The 27,177-nt window shown below is 38.6% G+C and overlaps 1 protein-coding gene across 1 annotated transcript in view; it reads right to left on the reverse strand.

Moving 5' to 3' along the window:
• Positions 1-7,289: 7,289 nt before the first annotated feature.
• cckbra (cholecystokinin B receptor a) overlaps positions 7,290-27,177 on the reverse strand; it is a 35,002-nt gene continuing 15,114 nt past the window's right edge. The window contains exons 3-5 of the mRNA XM_008428869.2: positions 17,768-18,029; positions 12,589-12,716; positions 7,290-10,562 (exon numbers count right to left, since the gene is read on the reverse strand). Coding sequence (XP_008427091.1) covers positions 9,988-10,562; positions 12,589-12,716; positions 17,768-18,029 — 965 coding nt within the window. The 3' untranslated portion in view covers positions 7,290-9,987. The remainder of the gene's footprint in view (positions 10,563-12,588; positions 12,717-17,767; positions 18,030-27,177) is intronic.

A 27,177-nucleotide genomic window follows, 5' to 3' on the forward strand; every position in this document is an offset into this window, starting at 1 on the left:
AAGGTCCAATTCCATTTCACCCCTCTCCCTGCAATTTGGCCCCAGCCATCCATTTTGCACATTTGTGCCAAGGAACAGGGTCTCTCCAATTATTTCAACAGCAAAGGCACACAGCAAATAGACAGGGCTTTCTGATCCTTAAAATGGACAATGTTCCCATTTTCTGTACTTGGAAAATGTAAATATAATTCTATAATCCAACAGAATTAAGTTTAGCTTTAACAAAACACTTATCTTTCTGACACCAAAGTTTTCTCAGGTTATTCAGTGATTTGTTGCAAGCAAGAATGATCATAATTGCTTTTTTTTTCTTGTTCACAATCTCAAAACCATTATTTCACCAACTGGCCTTATCCCTAACCCTAATGAAAGCTTTCAAGGAGCCAATTATTTTCCCCTCCACAAATTGTGCATTTACTTAGGTTCTATTAGTCTGATATTAAAATGAAGTTGCTCTGCAAACCTTAACATTGTTTTAACAGAGTTTAATCACTCGATATTTGGTTTATTTGCACTTTTTTTTCTGGTTTAGCTTCTAAAGAAAAGTAAACATCTAAATCTACAACAGCTAAAGCTAATGAGGAGCTAGGAAATGTAGAGAATTGCTACTTGAAGAAATCAAGAAGAATATTGTTTATATGACCAGATAAAATGATAAAGTATAACTCCGAACTACAGCGTTAAATCCCCTTAACCTCCTGACTACCAGTAGTTCATTTTTGTCCTCTGTAGAGGACATTTCTAAACTTGAATATCTCCCATCCCCTGCATTCTACTGAATTAATTCCTTTTGGTATCTGGAGAGGACATTTAGGGCTTTTCAATGATATCACATGAGAAGGGGTGGGACTTTTGTACGTACCTTTTTCTAATTAATAAAAATGGCATTTATTAGTAATACCACATTTTATGGGAAGAGACAAAGAAAGTGCATAAAACCTTTTATTACCTTACAAAGACTGTGAGATTTAAAAAAAATGGTGATTGGACAATATTGTTTTTCCTGGTAGTCAGGACTGTGAAACTACCGTACAAAGTGGGATAGCTTTATAGGCTAATTCGGAGAGCGTTTTCTTAAAGTAATGCCTTGAGTGCTCCCCTGCCTTCAACAGATATTCATTACCACAACAAAACACTGTTGTGTTTTCCGTGTTTTCTGTAAAATATTAAAAAGTCTGCATGGACATCTGCACTGCCTGGGGAAGAATAATGTGTTTCTGTTTTTACACAAGCCAATATCGTTTCTCTGAAGCATAGAAGGAAAAAGAGGTGTACTGCCGTTGTTATTGGCTTCTGAACAAGCGATTAAAGCTGGCGCTTTGCAGCAGTGATGACTCTTCAGTTCTCATCCCAGTCTGTGAATTTAGTTTGAACTTCTGGAGGCTGGATCAACCCCCATAGACTTCGATTTGACTGTATTCACAAGGGATGCTGTCTCTTTCGTTGCTATTTTTTCTTTATCCCTCTTCATGCATTTGAAGAGCTTGAATCTTATTCCTTGACGAGTCAATAGCAGAATTAGTCATTCCGAAGTGATTTTTTTTGAGTAACCAGCGAAACATTATAATCTTAGGCATGTATTTTAACACCTACGATGCTTCATCAAAGGCTGTTATGGAGCGTTTCCAAAGGCCCTCTTGTCTCTCCTTTCTAACCTTCGGTAAAGACAAGCAACAGGGGATATTCGAGGTGCTGGGTTGAGCAGAGCAAGGTATGAAAATGCAGAAAAAAGGAGAACAGAATTCACAAATGCTCTGGAGCAAACCTTGCAGGCCAAAACAAAATATTTTATTCTGTGCTGGAGGTGAACATCACAAAAAAAGTGTGAATAATTTAGCAAGACAACAAAAATGAGACGTCCATCCAACAGAGGATTTATTTTACTTGTAACGGCCCTCCAGGAAGTCATTATAAATAATTGAGAAACCTCGTCTTCTAATTGACTCATGGATTATTTGTCAGTGTTTGCTGAGGGGCGAAAACACAAAAACATTTCTTCAATACACAAAAATACTTTAAATTAAAACTGAAAGAGGAGAGGAGCTAATATCTTTCCGTCGCCGAATGGAGGGGAGGATGATGCTGCAATTTTGCTGTCGATTTGTCACGTTTGACCAGAGCTGATCAAAATTAGTTTCACGTATCGTATCGACGCCTGAGGTGTAAACAAAGGCATAAAGCTTTTGTTTACGCCTTGCCTAAAGCAGCTAATGGGAATCTTCGACAAAGAGCTAGAGATGGGAAGGAAACCCGACATGAACACTGTTGCTTTCCTCAGGCTCATTTCAGGTCCAATTTGCAACACCTTGTGCTCACAGAACAGGACTAGTAATGGGTTTTTCATCTCTGGTACTGGAAACATACCATGTTATTTCAAGGGCACACAAACCTGGTGCACTAGTTCTCTAACTGCATGATCTACATCATGACATCAGTTGTGATGTAGACCATGTGGGCACCAGAATAAAGGTCAGGCCGTACTGTCGAAATTGATTCTCATTGCTGGAGTTGCATGGTGAAAATTGGATTATTTTATTCCCACCTTCATGTCATCCACCCCACTCTGCATCGGAAACTATTGCATGATTGGTGACAATATTGTGGAAAAGAGCCCCATGTACCTGGTTTTTCAGCCAGAGAGCATGATGAATAGTTTTGAGGAGCAATTGTCCAAGACCACGAGGAAGTAGGACCAGTTCTGGTCAGTTCTGGTCCAATGCAGCAAAGAAACATATTTTTTTGGTTGATCATTGTCCTCAAAACTTGGGAACTCGTAAAAGTCGTTCCTCTCTGTCATAATGTTGTAAACACACATATGCCTTGGTCTTTGGTTCACTAAAAGAAGTCTCTTGAAATGTGCTTTGTTGTTTTGCTGGTGTCTGTAACCAATGAGGACATGAAAAGTCACCGAGTGACATTGATTATGTTGTTTTGTTTTCACTTATCATGGCATTTCAAGCATATGGAGAAGCTCGTTGCCTATATGACCCAGAGCAGCTTTGCTCTTCAAAAACGACAGCCGGAGATGGTAACCGAATTGCTTGATTGACTTTGTTCAATCAGGGTTGCATCCAACATTGAAATAGACAGAAAAATATGAAGCCATGTTTCATCTATTAACATTTTACAATGGTGAGAAAAATACAAACCTTGAAGCTCTAAGTCAACGAGCAGCAATGGGCAGGTAGCCTCAGCTCCCTGAGCCCGCAGCAGCCCCAGGCAGACAAACACCAGGAACCCAACAGAGTAGCCACATAACACAGATGCAAGTTGATGGCAAAACACAGGAAACAGCAATTCCTAGGCTAGATGGAGAGAGAAACGCAGGGAACCAAAACACCAACCCATCCCTGCTGTGATATACCCCAATGCAGGTAGGACATTCTCATGAACCTTATGCAACAAACCAGGAACCCTCTGATCTTCCCCATGACACACCACCAATGCTCCCAAAGTTGTCCTGTGACATTGAATAAATGGTGGAGAAAAAACAAAATAAAGCTTTGGAGTAAGCCTTATTTACAGAAGTCAATTTTTTTGACTTCTGTCAAAAAAATTGAGAGAAGTAAGACATTTACTGCAACTAAATCCAGCAACCATTGCTTTGACTCGGCTGGGCAAAACCTTCTTTCTAATTCATTGTTCTGATTCTATGTCCTTCCCTGTTTAGATAATGAAAACATTCAACTCTTACCAACTTTCTGGACAGGTGTTGTCACAAACTTGACCAGCCAATTAAAAGTAGACTTAAGAAAATATATTCACGGTTTTCCCACTACATTCTTTGAACTATTGTCGTAGATAAAACGCTGTTTCCTGGTTGGAGCTGATTCAAAATTAAAATTTAAAGGATTTATTAAAGTTATTGTAAAGTAGAGGTGTAGTGATACAATAATCTCATATGATACAATACACGATATTCTGCTCACGATACGATATATATTGCGATATTCAGCAAACGATGCAATTCAATATACCTTTGCGATTTTCTGAAAGATTTGAGAGGGACAGAGTGATTTTGGTGACATTTTGTGACTGTTATACAGTTGGATTGAATTAATATAACTGAAAACTGATTAAAAGCACCAACTACACAATACCTGGCTCTGGTTGGACATGGACACAGACTTAAAGTCAACAGCTGGACAAAATGAATCAAAGAAGTGGTGAGAAAGCATGTTTCTTTTAATTGAAACAGTACAAAATGGAGCTTTTATGTAAAGTAAATAAAGTTTGTAAAGTAAATAAAGTGCACTAAGTACCCTGCTCTGAATAGTATGATACCTTTTTAACCTTGACACTTAACATCTGAAGAAATCACTCTAAGCCTGATGACCTAATCACTCTCCCGGCGAAGCAAGCAGTGAGTGAGCAAGGTGACAGTTGGATGTTATGATACTTGCGGATGAATATCGATTTTATTCTAGGAAAGAAAATATCGATATATATATCGCAAAATCGATATTATTACACAACCCTATTGTAAAGGAGATCAAGTACAAATTACAACAAATTTCCATTAAAACCTTCCTTTAAAGGAAATTTGTAGTCACAACTTTAGGCTCATTCTAATGTTTCCAGTACCCGAACAAATTCATTCACTGAAATATAATTGAAAGCAAAAACAGAGAAAAGAATGGAAATCACTCATTGTTTCCTGACTTAATTACAAAAGAACGCAGAGGGGAAGCTGTCAGGCTGAGTGTTTACAAGTAAAGCTCTCTGGGATTTCTGTTTGCCAATTGTGAGCCCGGGAGCCGAGCTCGCCGCCGCTGCCTGTAAAGCGCTCTCGGACTGCGCTTGTGCCTGCAAAATCTCTGCTGTCACCCACACGCTATTGTCATTCATGTGTTTATACGCCTCTGCTGTGAAAAGGATAAAAGCTGGGTGGTGAGTGGGTGGGTAGCTGAAGGGCTGTGGGGACATGGAGTGCAACCGGATGGCATGAAAGACAAGGACCAAACTTGAAAGTGACAAGACATGACAGCGCTAAGCTGTCAGCACTCACCGTATGTAGGACAAAAAGCAGCACATCACACTGCTTAACACGAATCCTGTTATTTCTGTGCTGCTGGGGCCAACTGATGCAATTAGGGTACTACTCCATGTTGGGATGCAGTGTTAAGTTATTCACTGCAGGACAATCACATCCATGTTTTGGAGTAGTAGATTAAATTCATGAATGGAAATATGAATTGTTTCCATACAAATTTGATTTGGTAATGAACAAATGTGACAATGTTCATAATTTAACAAGTTAAACAACAGCCAATGACTGAATCCTCTAAAATACAGCTGCCTGACTCTTACTGTTTGCCAAAAGAACATCTTATGCCATACAGATAGCGTCCAGAATGTCCTTGTGTGCATATTTTAGTGACCTTGAATAATCTCTGGAACCCAATATAAATGGATTCTTGGATTCTCTCTCAGTTTAAAGACTGTGGCCCCCCCAAGCCAACTATTCAGTTTTTCTTATCAGCTGACCAGAGCAGCATGGCTTCCCTCTCTCCAAAGCCGTCCTCTGATTGGTTAATCTCCAGCTTGTGATGACTCCTCCTCCTGAAGCTACACCTGAGTCGAATCAGACAAAAAATAAACTTCGTTGAGTGTGGTCAGGTTTAGCTACTTTCATTTAATGTTTGTGAACAGTTAATTTTATTTTTCCTTCACACTTAAACATGTTTATCTTCACTCAGTGACTTTTTTTAAAGACCATATTTTCTTCATATGGAATTAGATAATGGAGGCTAGAAATTACTGGAAGGTATTTCTTAAACTTTCTTAATGACTTCTCTTTAAATATACAGAAATTAGATTTCAAACTAACTGTTAGTGAAACTAATAGCTTTTCAAATACAATAAAAGCACATTTTTAAATATCCTGACACGGATATGTGCTCTGTTATCTAAATCACTGTCAGTAAATATCTAAATCAAAAGCCGACATTAACCTGAACCACTATAGGTTTCGTTGGAACCTAGCTTAGCAACATAATCTTTTTGTTCTACTTTTGTGGCTATATTCTGGCTTGGTATAAAGGTTTCTCATTCCCAAGGTTGCATAAAAAATTTGGAAATCAACTTCATTGGCCTTTAAAAACATCTAAAAGCCTCCCATGATTGGAGCAGTTTGAGTTCAGATTTGCAAATTGAAAGTGCACAGCAGGAAAAGGTCAGAGTAACACCTTTCATCCAGCAAATGGGAGTTTTGTAATTAAGTAAAGTATTTTGAAACACAATACAGTGGCCACAGAGAATAACTGAGCAGAGTAAGTGAGGATGAATGCAGCACTACTTTCTGCATTTTGCTACACAGATGGGCCAGAGTAGAAGGTCTAACCAGTCTTTCAGCAATGTACTGTTAGAGCTTGTTGAGCTATGTTATATCCCGATAGTATTGCCTACATCAGTATTCAGTGTAGACCAGCAGCTCGACTGACTGCAGATTTCAGTTTCATAACCAACTCTGTCTGAGCCCCATTTGTTATACAGCAGAGTGGATGAATGCCATAAAACTCCCTAATTCAATTTTCTTTATTTCTCCAGGAAGTTAAACTCCGCTGTTTTTATCAAGATGGGTGAACATAAGATGGTGTTGCAAATACCTTAAAGTTTGCAGATTTATAAAGGTGTGTGTATTATCTCATGCTTCAATTACCAAATAAGGTTGAAGCACCCACAAAAATCAATATGGTACAACTGGTTTCAAAACTGACCTAAATTAGAGAGTTATTGTATCATTATATCATTTGAACAACTAAGAAGAAATCGCAGAAATTTTCCACCATACACCTGGTCATGGTCTATTTAGAGAAGGATTAAAGTGGAAAGAAGCAAAACAGGAAATGGAAAATCTGGTTCTTGGTCAAAGTGTCCTCAACTTCCCAGAATAACAAATCTGAAGCCCCTTTTTGCTCTAGTACCTCCTCTGCTTGATTCAACTCGACTTTTAGAGTTTTCAGCATCTTTTTTATTTCTACTTGAAATGAAATGAGCTGAAAATGTGACGTCAGTCGACTGCATGTCATTGATTGGCTTGGGACTGTTGTAACTGATTGAGTTATTGGAGTGAATCCATTATATGGTTTGTTGCATACAAATCCCGTCACTTTTCTGGCTGCCTTTTCATGAGAAACTGTGTACATTGTGGTGGTGGAAATTGACCCAAACCTTGTAGAGTTTAGTAGAACCAGGTTGAGTTGAACCAAAAAGTGTTTGCTGACCCCAATTCATCACAACTAAGTTACATTGAATAAACTTACATGAATTTAATACAATGTTTTAACTCGAGTTTTTTCTGCTTTAATTTTTATTAAATTATTACTTGTTGACACAACAGCATTAGCACACAAACAACACTGTTGCACAACATTAAACAACCATTATCTAGATAAGCATGGACATATACACACACATTTTCCACATCAGATATTTCATGTTTACATTTACTTTCCTTCCTGCACTTCGTGTTTGATGTTAAGGCGGACTTCACACTGAATAAAACCCACAAAACTGTTTTGAAAATGGGAAGACTTTCTATGAGCATCTCATCACATGCAGTGGATATAAAAAGTCACCCTATAATGTGAAAGGAGCAGAGATGGTTGCATAAGTGTGTAACCATCAGAGGATTATTTTTGATTCAGTTTCAGGTTACTTGAATTCACACTTGGGCCATAAATAAAGTTTAGCTGTTGAGACTTTTGATACTCTGTAGTTTCTTACTTTCAGGTAAAAATGTCCAAATTGTACAAAGGTATTAATAAGGAGAAGGGGACAAAAAAATCCACAGCATGATGGCACAGTAAAGATAGTCATCAATAAATGGAGAAAATTTGGAATAACAGTAATTAAAACTGAGTGTTTGATAAAAGCAACACAGAAACTAGTCATAGCGCTTTTTATTCCAATTTTTCTCCTCCAACAATTTTATTATATCATGGTTTTGAAATGATTGGTCGTGATTTCATTTCTCTTTATAAAAACCTGATATTTTACTAAAAAGGGTGTAGACACTTTATATCCACAGCATGGCCACAATATCTTGACCCCATGGGCCCCATAGTGGCACAGCTCTGTTGGATCCTATCCGGTTGTATCTGCCTAAGCAGATCATGCCTTGCAAGCATAATGCTACAGCAAAGGCAGTCATGTCTGGTTCTTATCTTGTAATTGAATAAATCAAGTGGTTTAATGTTTTATTCTATTCTATATCCATCATGCAGCCAGGACTGCAGGTGAAAAATAGACTTTACAGAAAAAACTGGTAGACTAGCATGATGAACTGAAGTGAAATAAATAAATAAAAAAACAGTGCAAAGGCGTCCTAGTAACCAATCTGTCTTTGTTTTTTCCCCAACACAATCTTAATCTATAGAAATGTTCTCCCATTCTAGGAATTGCATTTTCCTTTTGTAGCTTTCTTGCTAGCACATTTAAAGTCTGTCCTTTGCAAAGCCTGAATGACCCTTTGGGATAAACTATTACACGCTGTTCTTAATGCTTAGATAAGACACTAATATAGAAAATTGAAATTGGAAAAGTGAAGAGTTTTCAAACTTTCTGGATATTTGCAATGGAATATTACACTGCATACCTACAACATGCTAGCATATCACACATCTCGCATTGCCTGCTTGAAAAACATGATTCAAGTAAAACTTTATTTTGGGTCCTTTTTTGGACTTGGATAATTCAAAACATTTGAATTCTACCTTTTGTAGAATGTAGATGCCTTTTATGAATTTACATGCTTTCTTTAGCTCTTCTTCTTAAGTAGACAAAGAGAATCGTGTTCATACAGTAGCCTTTGGTTATTTCAGTGTAATTGTTTCTGGGGCTCTAGGTTGCACTCATGGATATCTGAAGGTTCAAATGATTTCTTTTAGAAAATAAATTATATTAGTCACTGAATGACAATGCAGTGCCTTACAAAGGTGATAATACACCTGAAACTTGAATTTTTCCTTTATGTCTTGCTAGAGGCACTAATTTTGATTTATTTCGTTGGGTTTTATGTGTTTATGAACACCAGTAATGTAACAGTAATGTATTTGTACATTTGTACATATTGTGACACCCATAAATTAAATCTGATGCAACCAATTGCCCCAAAGCTAGTTCTCTTAGCTATAAATAATTTAATACAAATATAAACTTAGCTGAACATTATTGAACAAACAGTGCCATGCAGACCAATGGCCACAGGTCAAGGAGAAAGTTGCTGAGACATTTAAAATATGGTTAGTTTATAAAACTATAACACTTTTCAATATATCTCAATTACTCATTGAATCTGGTGGGATAAATACAAAAGCGCTATATACTTTCAGATATTTATTTGTAAAACAAAAATGTGTACTTTTTCCTTAATGTCCAAAATTGTGCGGTAGTTTGTTTTGCTACATTGTTGTTTGTGGTTGACAGAATCTGGAAAAGCTCAAGAGGTTTTAATACCTTTGTAAGGCACAGCAGACTTTCACGAAAAATCATGGTGTTACACAGCAATGAACTCTAAAGAAGCTAAAAATGTAATGAGAAATTTTTCTGACAAAACATTTTTCATTGGCACATTCACAACATAAAGACGATATTTATGTATACAGTTTGTAACTTTTGTTTTCACCGAGAGAAGTTCATTCCAGCAAATGAACAAGAAATCATGACAGACAAAGCTACAAGAGCACAGGCACTATGATGTTCTCTTTTTGGATGCAATAAGGCGGTTGTTGCCAATAAAAAGAGGTAAAAGAATGTCACCACGTTGAAATGGCGCTTTCCACGCCTTGCTTTCTGCAATCATGCACACAGAATTTGAGCAAGACCTTTTCAGAGGCCTTTAAATGAGGACGTGGATATTACTCAGCTCGTGACTCACAGCATATTAGGATGAGGACTGACAAACGGAAGATTGAAAAAACAGATGGTGCACTCAACGATGCCTGCTGACAGCCTCCGATGCGACCACCTCACTCCCCTTCAGGCTCAGCAGGTACCAACGGTGCTGACGGTGGTGTAGCTAAACTTGGACATGGAGGTCACCATCGATGTGCCCATGGAGGTGGCGTTGATGCCGTCTTCCCCCTCTCTCCTCCGGCGCCACCAGATCCGGCGGCAAAGGCGGTTGCGGCAGCAGCAGGCGAACGTGGACAGCAGCGCCTTGCGGAAACGCGTGTTCATGAAGCAGTAAATGATGGGGTTGACGCAGGCCGATGTGTAGGATAGCAGGTGGATGAAAGAGATGGGCGCTCCAGAAAGGGCGATTTCGGCGGACTTGTTGTCGAAGGCCTTCCAGGTGTTGACTGAGTACAAGGGCATCCAGCAGATGAAGAAGAGAGCTACGATCACCATCAGCATGCGGATGACTCGCCTCTTGGCTTGCAGCTTAGCCTCGGAGGTGTTGCTACGGGCACGCTCAGCCTTGTTCAGAATGGTGGTCGTTGATGACGAGAGGGTGGGAAGCTCCACAGCAAATGATGGCTTTTTGGAAACCTGGATGTAGCAGCCATCATCATCATCACTTGGCCCTGCTGTAGCCCTGCCTACACCATTCTTCTGACCTATGAAGGAACCGGGTACACTGTCAGATTGGGACACTTTTACATAGGTAAAGCAAACGAAGTATAGGCATTGAATAAATATATTACTGATACTTAAGAATACGGTCCAATCAAGTGGCAAAGGTCCAAGAACTGCCAATACTTTTTGGTAATACTTTTGAACAGTAGCGTTTTGACAAGAAGGGCTGTTCGTCCTATAATCGGTGGGTCGCCGGTTTGCTTCCTGCTCTGTCCGCCTCTGTCGTGTCCTTGGGCAAGACATTTTACCTGCCTCGCCTGCTGGTATGGGTCAGGACCAAAGGCACAAAGCAGCCACTTCTGCAGCTTTCCATCATCAGTTTGTGAATATGTGCGTGAATGGGGAATGACTGATTTCATTGTGAAACGTCTTTGAGAAGTGTTGAAAATATAAGTCTGATTTCATTTCATGAAGGGCTTTTTAAGACTTTAAAGGTTTTAATTTTTCTGCTTCAACCTCATGGAATAGTTTGCATTCAGAGCTTAAACTTAAACATTCGTGTCTCTAAGTATATTTAAGACCATGATCCCATTACGTTTAAGTTGCAAAAGTGCAATTGTTTTACTTGGGGCCTTTCGCATTTGTTTTATTGTAAGTCTATGTTTATTGTGACTGTGTGGTAACTGAGGCCAGGTCTCTCCTGTAAAAGAGAGCTTTTAATCTCAATGAGACAAACCTGGTGAAATAATGTTTATTAATGTTATTAAGTAACAGGATGGACAGTTGAAGTTGTTGCAAAGTTATACGTGATCATTTATCTTTTATAAGTTATAGTGGAAAAGCATTTTTCTGGGAAGAAAAAGCTGAAAGCTGCCATGTGTTACAATCCATTTGTAGGATTGGTTCTAATCCGAGGAAGTGGTCTTTCTCCCAATTATACCCAAGGACACTGCAATGAATAAGACTGAGCTCAAATGTCATCCAAGAGGAACAATCCACGCACAATCCGCTGAAGATCTGTGGATTTTTCTGCTTGATGTAACGTCGTGTAGCTCTGTCACAAGTCAAAATTGATCAAATGTGTAGCTAATAAAACGCAATGTAATTTATAACTTGTTTTATTGCTCTCCAGTGGAACCATAAAATGTTTTGAAAAGAAAGAAGCTGAAAATGGTGAGACTATAAAACATTGTTATGACTGTAAAATGGTAAAGTGCTCATAACTTCTTGGACTGCTCCAATCACTATAAATCAGTACCTGAGACTATTTTTAGTGGAAGCGCTCTACTGGAGGACGACCTATTGGACTGGAAACTGTGGTGGAGGTTGGTGAGAAGGAAGGCCAAAATCAGGGTGGTTGAATACATATTTACATAATATATTTTAGATATTTTTGTAAAAAAAATAAAGTGTCTTTTTTTCTAATTCGCTATCGCATAAAACTCCAATAAAACACATTGAAGTTTGTGGTTGTAATATGTCAAAATTTGGAATAAGATATACTTTCAGGTGATTTTTTTAAACACATAATACGGTTTTATTATTTGTGTACTTCAGTGTGCTCATCAGGAAGGAATGTCAGATGTTTCGGAGGGAATGTTAATCATTTTCTGCTACATATAAGAGTAAAAAGTGTAACCCTGGTGGTTATTTTTTTCCTGCCACAGCCTTGATGAACTCACTGCAGTCTAGTTTATGTTGAAGCTGATTAGCCTGACACATACAGCAAGTATAATTCGCCAGTCGAGACTCTGTTTCAGCTTTTCCAGACAGGATTATCCTGTAGCTCCTGCATGAGATAGCGCTCCAGTGTGGCTTGGCATTAGGAAGACTGAGAGGAAGTACAATTTTGGATGTCACAGGTGCAAAATCTATGGGTGTTCAAAAAATATGTCAGTCTCTGCTTGAGGGAAAATAAACAAGAATCCCATTGTACTGCAGTAAAAAACGTAGGTAGATCCTTTCATCTCTTCCTCTAACACAGCTAATCAGAGTAAATCTGGTTAGTGAAATCAGCAGGAACAAGGAGCTTTTTGAAGGTCGGAGTGGATTTGTGACAGATCTCACCAGCGGTCTCTTTGTTCTGGCTCAGCTCAAACTGAATGCCTCGGAACAGCTCCCTGGAGATCAGACCATAGGCTATAATCATCACCACGCCCGGGATGAAGAACAGAATGATCAGCAGCAGAACATACCTGCAAAGAGAGAGACACATGGCACAGAGCTGAACAAGTTGGATGTGAACCTGAGGTTTTCTCAGCTAGCCTAAACGTCTCAGAGCGTATGTTGTTCAGCCATGCTGGAGGCCGTCCAGATGGCTCCAAACTGCTCTCCGAGAGCACTGCGGCACACACTCCATCCTATTAAGATGTTTACTTACAGCACAGGGGGCATTCCTGCTGAGGCAACATTTTTATGTATCAACATATTTCTCATCAGCTTCATGGGAGATATATACAAAGCAGATTGATTGCATAAGGATTCCCTCTTGTCAGTAGTTAGAACCGTCTTTTTTTTCCCGAACGCCACAGGGAGATGAGGGTGACATTTGTAAAAAACTAACTTGTGTTCTGTGTTTTTCTACTTAGCCAGTTAAATATGACATCAAATCTAAGTCCAGCGTATCTGAGCACATCAATTTCAGAACCACAATGGGTAATTTATTTGCCAGTCATTTAGTTTTGAGGTTCTGCTGACATTTCGGAGGAACATTTACAGTTGTGTCTCATCTCATCAGAGCTCAGCCATGAAAAGTTGATATTAGACTTTTAGTAATATCCAGATCCGGCGCTGTGCAAGTTTCAGACCCCTTGAAATGATCCATGTTCTGTCACATTGCAACCATAAGCTATTGGCTTAAATCAATTTTTTTCTTGCTTTCTTTTCAAAAACTGAAAATATTTTCAAAAAGGGTATTCTATTTCACTCATCCCTTTGGCGAGTTGTACAATGTTTTTGTTGTTGCTTAATTACAAGAATGTAGTCGTGATATTAGCAGAGTAAAGACGCAAAAGTAAAATAGGCTCTTAAGATTACAAAAAAAGCTTATATAAAGTTATCAAGATCTGACGGTACCATGTAGTTCTTCCTTCTAAATAGACACATCCAGCATTCTCTGATCATGAATTGCATTTGTTTCTACAAATACAGGCCGATTAAGTTTAGCTAATATACCAGGGAAACCGGAAAAGTGCTGCACTAATAGGATAAAAAAGGGATGGTCAGCTGCCACTTTGATCAACAATAATAGTCTTTGGTCACATGCAGAGGATCCCCTTCTTTATGAAGGATGTCCGCCTTGCAGATCAGTCAGCACATAAAAGCGGCACCAAAGAAGAAGAGGCGGTGTTTCATTCACTGTGATATTCTAATGTCTTCCTGGGCAGCACTCTGAACTCTTATTCATTCCTAGTTTAAAGAGAAAAAACTTCAAAGTATTCCATCAGCTAGCTGTTTGATAATGTGAAATATCTTTTAGACAAAAACCTCCTGGGACCCAAGTGGGTGCAAAAACTATATATATATTTATATAAAACATGCACATGTGTGTGTGTGTTTGGTCTAAATGTAGAAAGATTGCTGGATGTGAAGCAGGGGAATAGATGGAGAGAGAAACAAACCTATTGAATATTAATAGGTATCTGACTGTTCCCACAGCACCCAAAAGCTACGTGATTATCAACCAGCAAAGTTGTGTTTTGGTTTAAACTAATCAGCAGAGGGAAAAAAAGGATTTACATGTGTTATACATCTGCTTTACATAATGATAATTTCCCCACCAGCTGATACAGCTGAGAGGTGGAAGGCTGCAAAGGTGAACCGAGCTCATCACGGCACAACAAAAACTAAGACATCTAGAAAACTATTGCTACTGAACATGAAACTTGATAACTGTTACACATCTTTTCCACCTATATGTAAAACACATTCACCCTTGGAAACATTGTTTTATGTTTTGTTACTATAGCATGTGAACAGTGTAAACTCCAATTTGAAATTCTTAGGGCTTATATGTCTTAGGAAATTTATATGAAATAATTTAAAATGTACAAAGTGGTACAGATTCTAGACATGGAAGGCTTTCCAGAGTGTTTCACTGGTAGAAATCATATTGTGTGGAAATTATATCAGGTGGCGAAATATGTTTCATATGTGCTAGTAATACTAGTTACATTTTTTACATGTGAAAACAATGTGATATAGTTACACGTGTTTCACATGTGAAAATTATATTGTAGACTAATATGTTTCTCATGTGAAAACTAGGTAATAGTTACATGAGTTTCACATGAGGAAATGATGTTGTAATGTGGTATATGTAAAACTAATATGTTACATGTAATAATAATCATGTTCACTCTTGTGAACATGATTATTCTGGAGTGAAACAGGTTTCACATGTGAAAACTATAGCAGTGAAATGTGTTTCACATGTTCAAAATTAAATCATGTAGAGATGTGAAACTTTTCCACATGGAAATCATATTTTTGCTTCTTTGCCATTTTTCTCTAATTATTTTCAACTGTGATTTTTTCCACATGTGGAACATGTTTTTACGATGTTGTCACATTATCGTTTAGTACCATCCATCCAGGTGTGATAAACATGTGAACTTAGCATTTTATTCTGTAACTGTTCCTGCTTCAGTAACTCTCCTGATGTGAAAAACCTATCTGCTGAAGTAATTTTAAAGGCAGCGATGTTACCTAGATTTGAGATGCAATTATTCTGTCATAACTTTACTCATCTTTATCCTTCACCTCACCAACCAGACTAATTATTTCTTCCATTTCTTAAAGTTTGGAGGCCTGATAGGCGGTTGTCGAGAGGAGAGAAGTGGAGTGTTTTACTGTGCTCTGCTTTGCTGCTGATTGTTACCCCTCAAGGTCCAACGTTCCTTACGTCTGGATCTCAGAGATCTATGACTGCAGATGCTCAAACGTATTGTGATTGTGTTTTTGTATTAATCCAGGCCTGCAGAATCTCCCAAGTAACAAAACAGCTTTTACTGGCCCACAGGGAGCATGCGTTGCTGAGGAATTGAAGGCTTTTCTCACACAGAGAAGCTCAGACTGCAGCAGCAGTAATTGTTTCTCTCCTGACCTTTTCCAGAAATGTTACTCTTCCTCAGCAAAATGTAGGGACTAGATGGCAATTACATTCATTTTAAAATGACAAGGAAATTGTAATAGTGAGAGAAAAAAACATTAGTATCTCGATCACTTTTATCGTTTTTAGTGCCTCCATTCTGGATATTAAAAAGAAAAGTTTCCGGTTTCCACTTTATCTTTGAGAACAACCATTCAAACTTTTACAACTTTCATCAGTCCAAAATGTCAATAATTTAAGAGCTTTTTCAGAAATATAGCTGAAGTCATCCAATGTCCTCACATTTATACTGGCTTGAGAACAAAAAGGTGCAATATAACACAACAATTAAGATTGTGCAGGTGCAAAAAGTGAGTTAATTATTGGTTGCAGTTATACATCTGATTTAGAAATTAACTATGAACCTGCAACTGCTTTAGATGATGTGTTAACAGAACATGGATGCGGCATCTAGAATGTTCTTAAAACATTTCTCTAAGAGTTAGTTTTCAGAGAAAACCCAAACAAACTCAACTTTGAGTTTTATCGTGGCCCAGTCAAAGCCTAGAACTACATTCTACTGAGAATGCTTCTCTGTATTAAAATATTGCATTAAAATACATTGAATGAATGTGAAAAAGTAAGTGAATGTATACTTTATTCTCATAAGTTAGATAAAAATATACATTTTTAAAACTGTGGGGCTTAATGTAGTTACTGTTTCTAAATGCATAAATCATTTATCTGCAGATCTAATAAAAAAAAAATCACTCCAGATAAATTATCTGTCTCCACAAATCAATTTCTGTGCTGCGTTTAGATCATTTGTCAGACAGCTGCAATTCTGAGTCAGTCATTTATCCTTTACATCACTGCTTGGATTAAAGGAAGATTTAAGACTACTATTTATTTTTAAAAATTTCCCCTCGAATCGCACCAGTGGCATCATATTCACATTGATGATCACATGATGAGAGCAACCATCAGTCAGCTGCCCATCTGCTGTCTTCAGTCTGCAGCAACAGGAAATCAACAGCAGCCTGCAGAGGAACTGAGTCTGACTCGCAGTCGTAGTCAGGCACCAGGTCACCAGCTCCAGCTGTGGGTTAGCCCTGCCAGCGGCTCATGCATCACTCTGCCTCAAGCGCCACCTATTTCACAAAGAGTCGGGGATGTAATTCAGTGTGACACTTTCTGGAGTGACTCTCCTTTCTCTGGTTCCTACAGTTCACAGTTATGGCAACAGATTCAGGAGCTGTTTGCTGGAGTAGAGCAACTAGGTGATAGGAATCAGGTACAGATTTCTTCTGTTGTAAACATGTCAGATTACCAAGCTAATTTCATTATTAGGCAAATAAAAAGCTATTTTTAAATGAGAATTTTATTTATTCATGGGAAAAGCTATCCAAACCAACCTGACATTATTGTTAAATCAGTAACTGATCAATTATTATGTTTGTTTTTTTGGAGAGTTTAGTTAATTTTCACTAGCCGCAACCTGTCCCAAACCCGTAAAATAAAAAAAAATCAATAAAACCTGTCTGAAAACATTAATTTGGCTAAAAAATCTGAAAAGCAACCAATCTAAAAAAAATTCAAATGATTGAAAAACAATCGTTTTTAGCTTTTAAATATTCTAAGGCTAAAAGATCTTAAAAATTATAAATAAAAAAATGCAAACAAATAAATTCAAACAATTAAACAATCATATGTAACTATCAGTCTAGAAAGGTTTACAAAACCAATTTCACACCGGACTGTATGAAGTTCCTCGTCTTTTTCTTAAACTGGGAAGCAGAAAAGGGTGAACGGTAATTTGTTAAATCCGCCGTGAAGGCACAAGTCACCAACAGTTTGAGCAGGAAATCTGAGCGTAATTACCAAAATGAGCTGATCAGCATGCAACTTCTTTTCCCAAACGTGCGCAATCAGGAGAAAGTCATCTGATTGCACCATTCTGAAGACGAAGCTACCGGCAACACGCATGCAAATGACACCATTTGACTGAATTTCAACTTTTTCTCCTCATATTTGGAGGCAGGAAAAAGGAAACAATATTCCACAAGCTTTCATCTACGCTTCCCTGCTGAGGTTAAAGAGACAGATCTACCTAATGATTGTAAAATAAGTGAAATCTTTCTGATTTCCTGCTCTCACCAGGTCTGCTCTGCCTGCTCACTGGGCCAGTCCAGGCGGCACATGTTCCCCACCGTCCCGTTGCCCTTGGGGAAGGATTTGAGGACGTTGAAGACGGGGTAGGGCACCATGATGAGCAGTGACACCACCCAGGTGGCGGCGATGACGCGGTAGGCATGAGAGCGGGTCTGCCAGGCGCGGGACTTCAGTGGGTTACAGATGGCGCTGTATCGCTCGATGGCGATGGCCACCAGGCTGAAGGTGGAGATGCTGACGGAGACGCCTGCAGGTAGGAAGGAGGAGGTTAGCACTCTTTACCTTTTTTTTTTTTTTGTTTAATTTGGAAATTTTATTGAAATTCTTTTTTTCCAAATTTCACTTCAGATAGTAAGTTAGTCATTTAATGCAATCGATAAGTTATCTTATGCAAAATAAATGTTAATGTAGCCAAGTGGTTAAAATGTTCCAGTTTGTCACATCTGAATAATATAGATGTCTGGAGAGAAAATATTCCATATTTTTATGAATTAATGCCAGCTACACTCTCTGTAATGTGAGTCTCATATTGCTGCAAAACGTCTCAGTCTTCCACATATAAATTGTAAGAAATAAATCCCAGTGACTGCTTAACATCCAGAGTAGGAAAGCTCATATCACACATTTAAACAGTTTCTCACGTCTACATGGTAATGAAGTTAAAGTTATTAAATCAATGAGTAACTTTCCTAGTCTTTTCTGTTAGCCAAGGTTATGATTCAGCGCAACGAACAGCTCAGCTAATGAATAGACTCATTCAATAACCAGGATAGCGAAGAATAACAAGGTCATCCTGACAATACTCACAAAGACACACAATGTAGCAACATTTATATACAGTTAGAGCTGAATAAAAAGACAAAAACTTCTTTTTTTTCTCACTGTCAAAGTTAAATCAGACCAAACTTTTCTTGGTTTAGCTTTGATAGAATCACCCAAATTATTTCTCTTTGCTAAATGCTAGAGAACATCTTTTAGAAATTTTGTTTGGTAACTTTATTTGGTCAGTATCGGGGATAATTAAAATGTATGAATTGGGTCAAACATTTTGGGTTTCCTCCCAGAAACTCTTCTTAATAGTTAGCTGGAGTTCTGGTCCATTCCTCCTGACAGAACTGGTAGAACTCAGTCAAATTTGACCTACCATACCCACACCGACTCAGTAGGACTGAGATCAGGGCTTTGCGGTGGCCGCACCAAAACATTGACTTTGTAAACACTTTGGTTGTATTCTTAGAATTATTCTGCATTTGGAAGACCAACCTTCAACTTCCTGGCTCAAATCTTTCATATTTTTACATAATGTTCTTTCCTCATAATGGCATCTATTTATGAAGTGCACCACTTCCTCTTGCATCAAAACAACACCAACGCCAGTTGGTGCTGGCGATCCAACAAACACTTCCATGTCAATGACGTCAGACCACAGGATATGTCTATAAAAGTCAAGATCTTTGTCCCTGTGTGCATTTCATGCTTCTTTTGGAGTAATGTCGGTACAGGACAGTTTCACAGAAAATAATATCACTGTCTTTGGTCAATCTGCACTTTTTGGACCAAAAGACAGAACCTTCTTCCTGAGCAATTATAGACATGATGGTTGGACATTCCCATCATGTCTATATTTGCATAAAATAGTTTGAATAGATGAATGCGGTATCTTCAATCATTGGTAAATTGTTTCCAATGATGACCTAGATTTCTAGATTTCTCTTCCTGATATCTTGGCTGATCTCTTTTGGCTTTCCCATAATGAAGTGTTCCTGGTGTGGCTTCAAAATACATCCAATTAACTCAAATGTCTCACTTAACCAATCAGATATTTCCAAAGTCATCATACTCTGGGCTTTCTCTCATTGTTTAAAGAGACAGTGATCATTCTGTGTAAATATCTCCTCACAGGTTTGGGATTTCCCCTAACTACCGTCTGTGTTTTACTTTATTGTTACGTTTGGCTCTTCTAACCCCTCAGGATAATAACTTGCTCTTTTCCGGAGAGTTGCAGTGTTTCCTAAGAAGCATAGTCTGGTCATTAGAGTCGTTCTCTTTGCACCAAAACAAGCAGCCAGCTGAGGCTTTTCTGTGAGGCGCTGACAGTGAACTAAATTAGCCCATAAAAGTTACAAGAAACCAAACCAATCAATTACTGAGCCCTTCAAACCAAAATAAGGCTTTTAAAAAAATCTTAACAGATGTAATGAATGTTATATAAACCCCTGTGATGTTAACTAAGCACATTTGTTCAATTATATGCTCCATCACCACCACAATATATATTTTAATTAAACGTACATCACTTTTTGTCCTCTCAATAAAGATTTGACATGTTCAGAGACAATCCAAGGCCAAGCTGGATTTGCATGTATGAATATGGATGAAGTGCAGTGGAGTGGGGGAGTAAACCCAGCCTGTGCTCTGAGTGAGTCAAGGCGAGACAAATAGCATTAGCATGCCCATACCTGTGTGACAAAAACAGCAGCTAGGAGCAAGCACCTAATCCTGGATCTGCCAAAAAATAAATTCACAACATTGATCTGCTATTGATACGAGAAGTTGCAGAATGCAGCAGTCAACGAGGAAAATCCCAGATGCATCTTAATAAGCCAGATTATTATTGAAATGTTAATTTGTTACGGTAAATCGGTTAAAAAAGTGAAACTCATTTAGATTTAATGCACACCGAGTGGCCTATTTCAACCATTAATGAAAATAAATTTTGATGATTATGGCCCAGAGCTTAATGAAAACCTCAAATATTGTTTTTGAAAGTTTGAATATTACAAAAGACAAATGAAAAAAAAATTTATTATGTTGTAGCCTGGGAAATAATGTGGATTTGTCTTGATCTTTACAGAATGCTGTTAATGGAAAGTTTAATGGAAGAAAAAAATATGGGTTCAACAAAAGGTGCAAAAGCAACGCGATAAAGCACAAATAAATGCATTTTTAATTATGTACTATCAAAGAGGCTGCTTTGATGAGTTTCCAGGCACATAGCGCCATTTTATAGCACAACCAAGTAACCATCTTAAGTTGTTATAAAAATGCCACATATATCAAATATGACTTAAAATAAATTTGACTTTCTAATTTAGTGCCTTGAAATTGGGTCTCTGTCTTTAAAAACGTCGGCTCTTTCTGAAACGCTGCCTTCAGGAAGTCATCACACACAACATGGCTCCTCTATTAACACTTTAACAACGTTTTTACCAGCGTTGCCCTGAAAAGTAGCTTTTATAATGAGCTCAGCAGTTCCAACAAATGTTTGCTAATTGTTGCTGGCTGGTCTGAAGGAGCTGAGTAGAGGAGGAGCTGCCTCTTGAAGCTGAATGGTTGCCATGGAAATTAAAGGATTTCTCAAACATGTATGAAAGAATCAAGACAAAATTCCAGATATTTTTGATGATCTAAAGCTCCAAAAAGTTAATTTTACATAATACTGAACCTTTAAAAGGTATAACTGATGAATATTTTCCTAAAAACAATCTTAAATGTAGCTTAAATTCAACTACCTTGCAATAAATATTGCTATCAAAAGCTACACCGTTCACCCAAAGAGTGTCAACTGCAATATCGCAGCAGCAATATCCATAGGCGCAAAAGAACTGGAACACGCTTAATGACATGCAATGCGAAGTCTGACAGAAGCAAAGATCAGCTTTTATATCTTATTCATGCAGCTGAACAAAAGCAGCACTACTCAAGAACAAAGAGAACATCAGCGCCTCAGAAAGACGTCTGAACAGCAGTTCTGTTCCCGGAGAAGTCGGAACATTCTCCGCGGTACATTATTAAAACCGTTCAGCTCTCGGAGAGGCGTTTTAGAAACCTGACAGGCTACTACAATGGATCAAACTGAAACCACCACCCACTGTCGCACTGAGATGAAGAAGAAGACGTAGACGCTGCAGCGTACTGTTGCACCTTCATTAACTTTGCACTGGGATTTTCAAACTGCTGCGATAAGAAAACCCATTAAAGTTTGGTGATAATTGAGCCGGGAGAGACGCACCAGGCGAAGCTCACATCATAAACGGGAAATGAAGTTTAATTTTTAGAAAACAGAAGTTTTGGAAGTGATCCAGCTGCTGTGCTTTCTTTACAGATTTCATACACAGTAAAACACAACAATCATCATCATCAAATTATCCCTGTAGATTTGAGCAGACCAAAATAAATTTGACTGAGGCAGAAATCTCAAATTGCATTAGCATAGTTTGAAGAGGTGTAGGCTTGACTTACTTATTCATCAAATCTTAATCCAGTCGAACATCAGCAGGATGTGCTGGACAAACACATCTGATCCTTAGGGAACCAGACAACTTCCAGGACTTAAAGGATCTGCTGCAGAAAGCTCGGTTCCACACACAGCAGACCTTCAGGAGATTTAGTTGCTCTAAAGCTAACTAGCTGGCTAATCTGTGTTTTAATCCCAAATATACAGTGCTTTGTTTTACCAAAAAGATGTTTAAATCTTGCATATAGACACGAAACCTTGTGATTTAACCTTTCCAGACTAAACGTGTCCGCACTAATCAAGCCAAATTTGCAGTACCGTAACTCCATGGCACTTAGCGCTATCTGAAAAATTCCAACGGTTTCTGAAAGGGGAGATGTTGCACTTTCCAGCCAGTATTGGGGTATTACGGTAATTTCACAGGACATTTAAAGAACTGCGTGCAATTAAAGCAAGTAAAAAAGTCCAGGCAGAGATTTGAAACTTGAGTCTTAAAGGATTAAACTGAAGAGCGCTCCGGACGTAAAGCGTGTTCATCAGAAAGAGCTTTTATCTACTTTTTTTCTTCACGGTCTGCAGGGCTCAGCATGAACCTCCAACGCCAAACCCGAGCAAGGACCAGCGAGCGGCCGCTGCACACAGCTGGTCAACTGGGACTTCCACATCCAGCATCCAGGTCCGGCTCAGCAGAAGGAGGTGGGTGGGTGGCACAATCCGCACACACAGATCTGAACAGGCGCTGAGACAGTCTGACACAATAAGTCACTGAAGCCCACACACACAGGAGGTACAGAGCGGGCTCCTTTGTTGATGCTGGAGGGAGAATACGCTCAGCTGCGTCTCTGGGTCAAATACAAGGGAGAAGCTGCAGAAATTTGGTTCATTTCTTGAGGAAATAATGAAGAACTGGTCCACAGGTGAGCCTCAGTAATTAGAATATAATTGAAATGTTCATTTCTCTAAAAAGCACAACAGAAATCAGTTACAACAGTTAATCAGAAAATGTAAACATGACCAATAGAAGATGATTTAAAGTCTGAAATTCTATTTTTATGGACAAGTTAAGAGCTACGTAATCATAACGAGGAGGAACTGCAAAAATCCACAATTTTGGACAATAAATTCTTCCAGAAGTTATTGCGATAAACGATTATTTTGTCATTTTGAGATTATAATGAACATTTTACATTTTAAATAACCAAAACAACAAATAAAATTGATTATAAAGTCTTTGTAAAGAAAATTGTCCTTTAAAAAGGGCTAGTTGAAATCAAAAGACTTTTATGATCCAGTTTTTGGTAGAAAGAGAGAAAGGAAAGAGAAAAATGATAAATAATGCAAATGGAAATTATTGAGCTCATTTGCTAACAAAGCAGAGTGGACTTACTGATGGAAAGTTTAGTTTAAGGAAAAGGTAAGGTAGACATAAACAATGGGAATTGAAGCAAAAGGAGCCCAGATCTATGAAAACATGTACTATAAAAGTAAACATAGACTTTTCTGTAGTGAAAATTTATTAAAATTTTCTAAGAAAGTAAATTTTTGGCGGGGGGGTTATATCTAATTGCTAAAATATATTAAGAGTTATCTACAAATACAACACTCTAAAAATCTGAACTGTGTTTTTAAGTTTCTCATGTCGGCAGAATCTCAAAGCAGCTTTTCCAGCAGGAAAAGTTAGAATAAAAGACATTGTTGACATTTTTAACATGTTTTCATGCTAGTAATGAGCAAAAGCTTTCACAAAGAAATTCAAAACTTGTATCCTTTCACCTGCATCTCAGATCACATCCAAACGTCATCTGTCAAAGTTTTTTTCTTGGAGACGAAATGAGGCAGTTTAATCTTCATCACCCACAGGCACATGAAGTGCATGAGAAGTCAGAAAACATAATGAAGGTAAAAGCCGCAGAGTGAGGAGTGAGCTCATTTCCATTGTCAGACTCAAGTGGGGTGCCGGATACTTCAGTGATTTAAATTGATGATGCCGTTGCCGTCCTGAGCCCACATTCATCAACCCTTTCAGCCCTTTCACCGTCTCAGCCCCGTAGCGCTCAGACGCCTGTTACATCAGGAGCCACCAGGGGACGGCACTGATCTCAGATCAGATTTATTCAACTCCTAGAGAGGAAATATTAAGCTGAAGCTAAGCATAGTCATTTGCTGAAAATTATTTTTGTAGTTTTGGGTGTACGTTGCCTTAAAAAAGCATTCACACCATGAACTTTTTTACATTTTGACAGGCTTTGTAATAGAAAGAAGAGACCAAAAAAATTATGTAAAGTTGACATTTTTTAACTTTAAATCATACTATGTCATTCCCTTGTCAAAAGAAAATACCTGGAATGTTGCTTTGATTATTTTAATCTCCATGGCAACCATTCAGCTGTTCAAAACGCCTTGATGGACGTAGCCCTGCCTTCAAGGTGTAGCTCCTCCTCCTCAGAGCTGCAGTTTCCAAGCTTCTGCCTCACAGAGATCCTCTCCCCAACTCTGCTCCTTCAAACTAGCCAGCAGCAATTAGCAAACACTTGCTGGAGCTGCACATCTCATTATATGAGCTGCTTCTCAGTGCAACGCTGGTAAAAACATCATTAAATGGTTAATAGAGGTGAGATGTAGTGATGACTTCCTGAATATGGAGTTCTTAAAGAGACAGAGGCCCAATTTCAAGATGTTAAAGTTAAATATCGTTTAAGCCATATTTGAGATATATATATATGCAGGATCTCTATAACAACTGAATGTAACTTAATTGTTGTGTAAAATAATAATATGTAGTAACATGTTGGGCTGCACAGTGGCGCAGTTGGTAGAGCTGCTGCCTTGCAGCAAGAAGGTTCTGGGTTCGATTCCCAGCCTGGGGTCTTTCTGCATGGAGTTTGCATGTTCTCCCTGTGCGTGCGTGGGTTTTCTCCAGRTACTCCGGTTTCCTCCCACAGTCCAAAAACATGRCTGTYAGGTTAATTGGCCTCTCCAAATTGCCCCTAGGTGTGAGTGTGTGTGTGCATGGTTGTGTGTCCTGTGTGTCTCTGTGTTGCCCTGCGACAGACTGGCGACCTGTCCAGGGTGAACCCCGCCTCTCGCCCAAAACGTTGGCTGGAGATGGGCACCAGCACCCCTCCCGACCTCACTGAGGGAAAAAGGGTGCAAGAAAATGGATGGATAGTAACATGTTCCAGAAGAATGTGTATTGACTTATTTTATCGTTTTATTTTCAAAATCATGTGTCATTTTCACGTCTCGCTCTACTTTGACTTTATCTATTTTGACACAATGTATGTCACAAAAAACAACACAATGTGGAAAAAAGTTTAAAACAGCTGTATGCATCGATGTCTACATAGTTTAAACATGAATTTTAATTTTAAAAGGATCTTGGGAATAGAAACGCATGAATGTTGCTTCCTAAGCCAGTCATCTCCTCCGTATCGCTGCTGCTACATTTTCTCCGGTAACATTTAGCAGAGCGGACACTCTTCTATCTTACATGTCTCCTGAGTCTTTGTTATTGGCTCTCTAAAGCCGTCCTGGTGGAGTCTTCTGACAGGAGTGCTGATCAAAGAGCGGCAGTGAGACTCATCTCTGAGGAGATTCTGGCCACGCTGCCTTTTAGTTAATCACCAGTCCACTAACCAGCCCGATTTCCTCTTTCTATCTGAAAAAAGTGGACGGTTTAATCCCTTTCCTGTGAGTCTTCTGATAAGAAGCTTTTGAGGGAACGTGAAGTTTCTGAGTCTTGGTTCCCTCAGCAGGTCTCCACCTGGGAGGAAAGCTTTACTTTAGCTCAATTACCTGCTATCTGTCATGTAATGCTCTGCTGAATGTTGCTCTAAAATACGCCTAAAGGCATAAAAAAGTGGATTTAGGTTCCTGGAGGTAGCAGCCGGATCAGTAAATGGCTTTGCCAGAAGCCATGTTTAACCCAAACTCTGCAGCTTTATGTGAGCTGCACCCCGGAGGCGGGAGCTACAAAACAGGGCCGGTAAGTTGATTAGTAACTGCATGATGCGAGCAGCAACAAAAACACAAACACGGATACATAAACGTGATTGAAAAGGATACACCTAGAGGGACGCGCAATATTAGAGCATCAATCTAATTACTGCCAGCGAAACGCTACGAACCAGTCGCTCATGTGAATTATCGAGGCGCAGCCAATGAATGGATTCCAGCTCCAATGGTAGGGGGAAGGTTGAAGGATGTTGGTGTGTAATATGTGTTTTAACAGATAATTTCTCTAAGAGTTGATGAGTTTGTTGAGCTGTTTTGGCGCAAAGTCGATCCAAGACCATCCTCACATTGATCCTTCGTATTGATCAGCTTTGGCTGAAAGAAGGCATTTCCCACGCAGGACGTTTAATGGCTTGTTTGACGGATAAGCAGATTCTAACGTTGGGACGGTCATATTTCACCTCAGTGATTCTAGTTGATGGTTCTGCGCCTGAGCAACCCATTGATCTTCAGCGGAATGAGACAGCAGACAGATCCAGGAAGAAAAACCCAGAACAATAAGAGAAACTCTGAGAAAGTTTCACAGAAATTCAAGTAATTTTGAAATAGGAAGTGAGAGAGCCAGTAGTGAGGCTGTGCTGGCAAGTTTTCATGAATAAAATGTCCTTTTGCTGGTCGTCTAATGGAGCTTTTCAAAGGCGAATGTTGGACATTTTCCCTCCAGCTTTTACTTTTATAAGAAAGAAAGAAATTTTAAATTGGAGAAGATTTGGTCAGATGTGTTAACAACTTCTGCTGTTATCACCTCAACTAGCATTTTCTGGCTACTTTAAGATTTTTCAATCGCAGAAGATTGAAGTAAATCAATATTTACTTTTCAATTCACATTGCAGATCTTAATGATAGATACATATTCTTCTGTGTCATTTTTCTTTTTAATTGCATGTTGAATCACATGAATCAAACAATTGATAGATGTACTAAAGTGTGAATTTAACTGTAGTAAAAATTTATTAATTTTAGTAGTTTTTTTTAGACATTTCTATCCAGTGTATAACTTTACCCGTCAGAGGAAATCCTGGTCATAACTCACAGCTTGAAGTAAGTCCAGCACGGCTGTGGTTAAGTAACTTTTATTATTTAATATATTTAATATAGCCTGCAGTCCTAGCTGAAAGACAGAGAATAAAATGATACAAAAAGC

The sequence above is a fragment of the Poecilia reticulata genome, linkage group LG2, assembly GCF_000633615.1.
Source record: "Poecilia reticulata strain Guanapo linkage group LG2, Guppy_female_1.0+MT, whole genome shotgun sequence".
In the NCBI taxonomy this organism is placed as follows: Eukaryota; Metazoa; Chordata; class Actinopteri; order Cyprinodontiformes; family Poeciliidae; genus Poecilia; species Poecilia reticulata.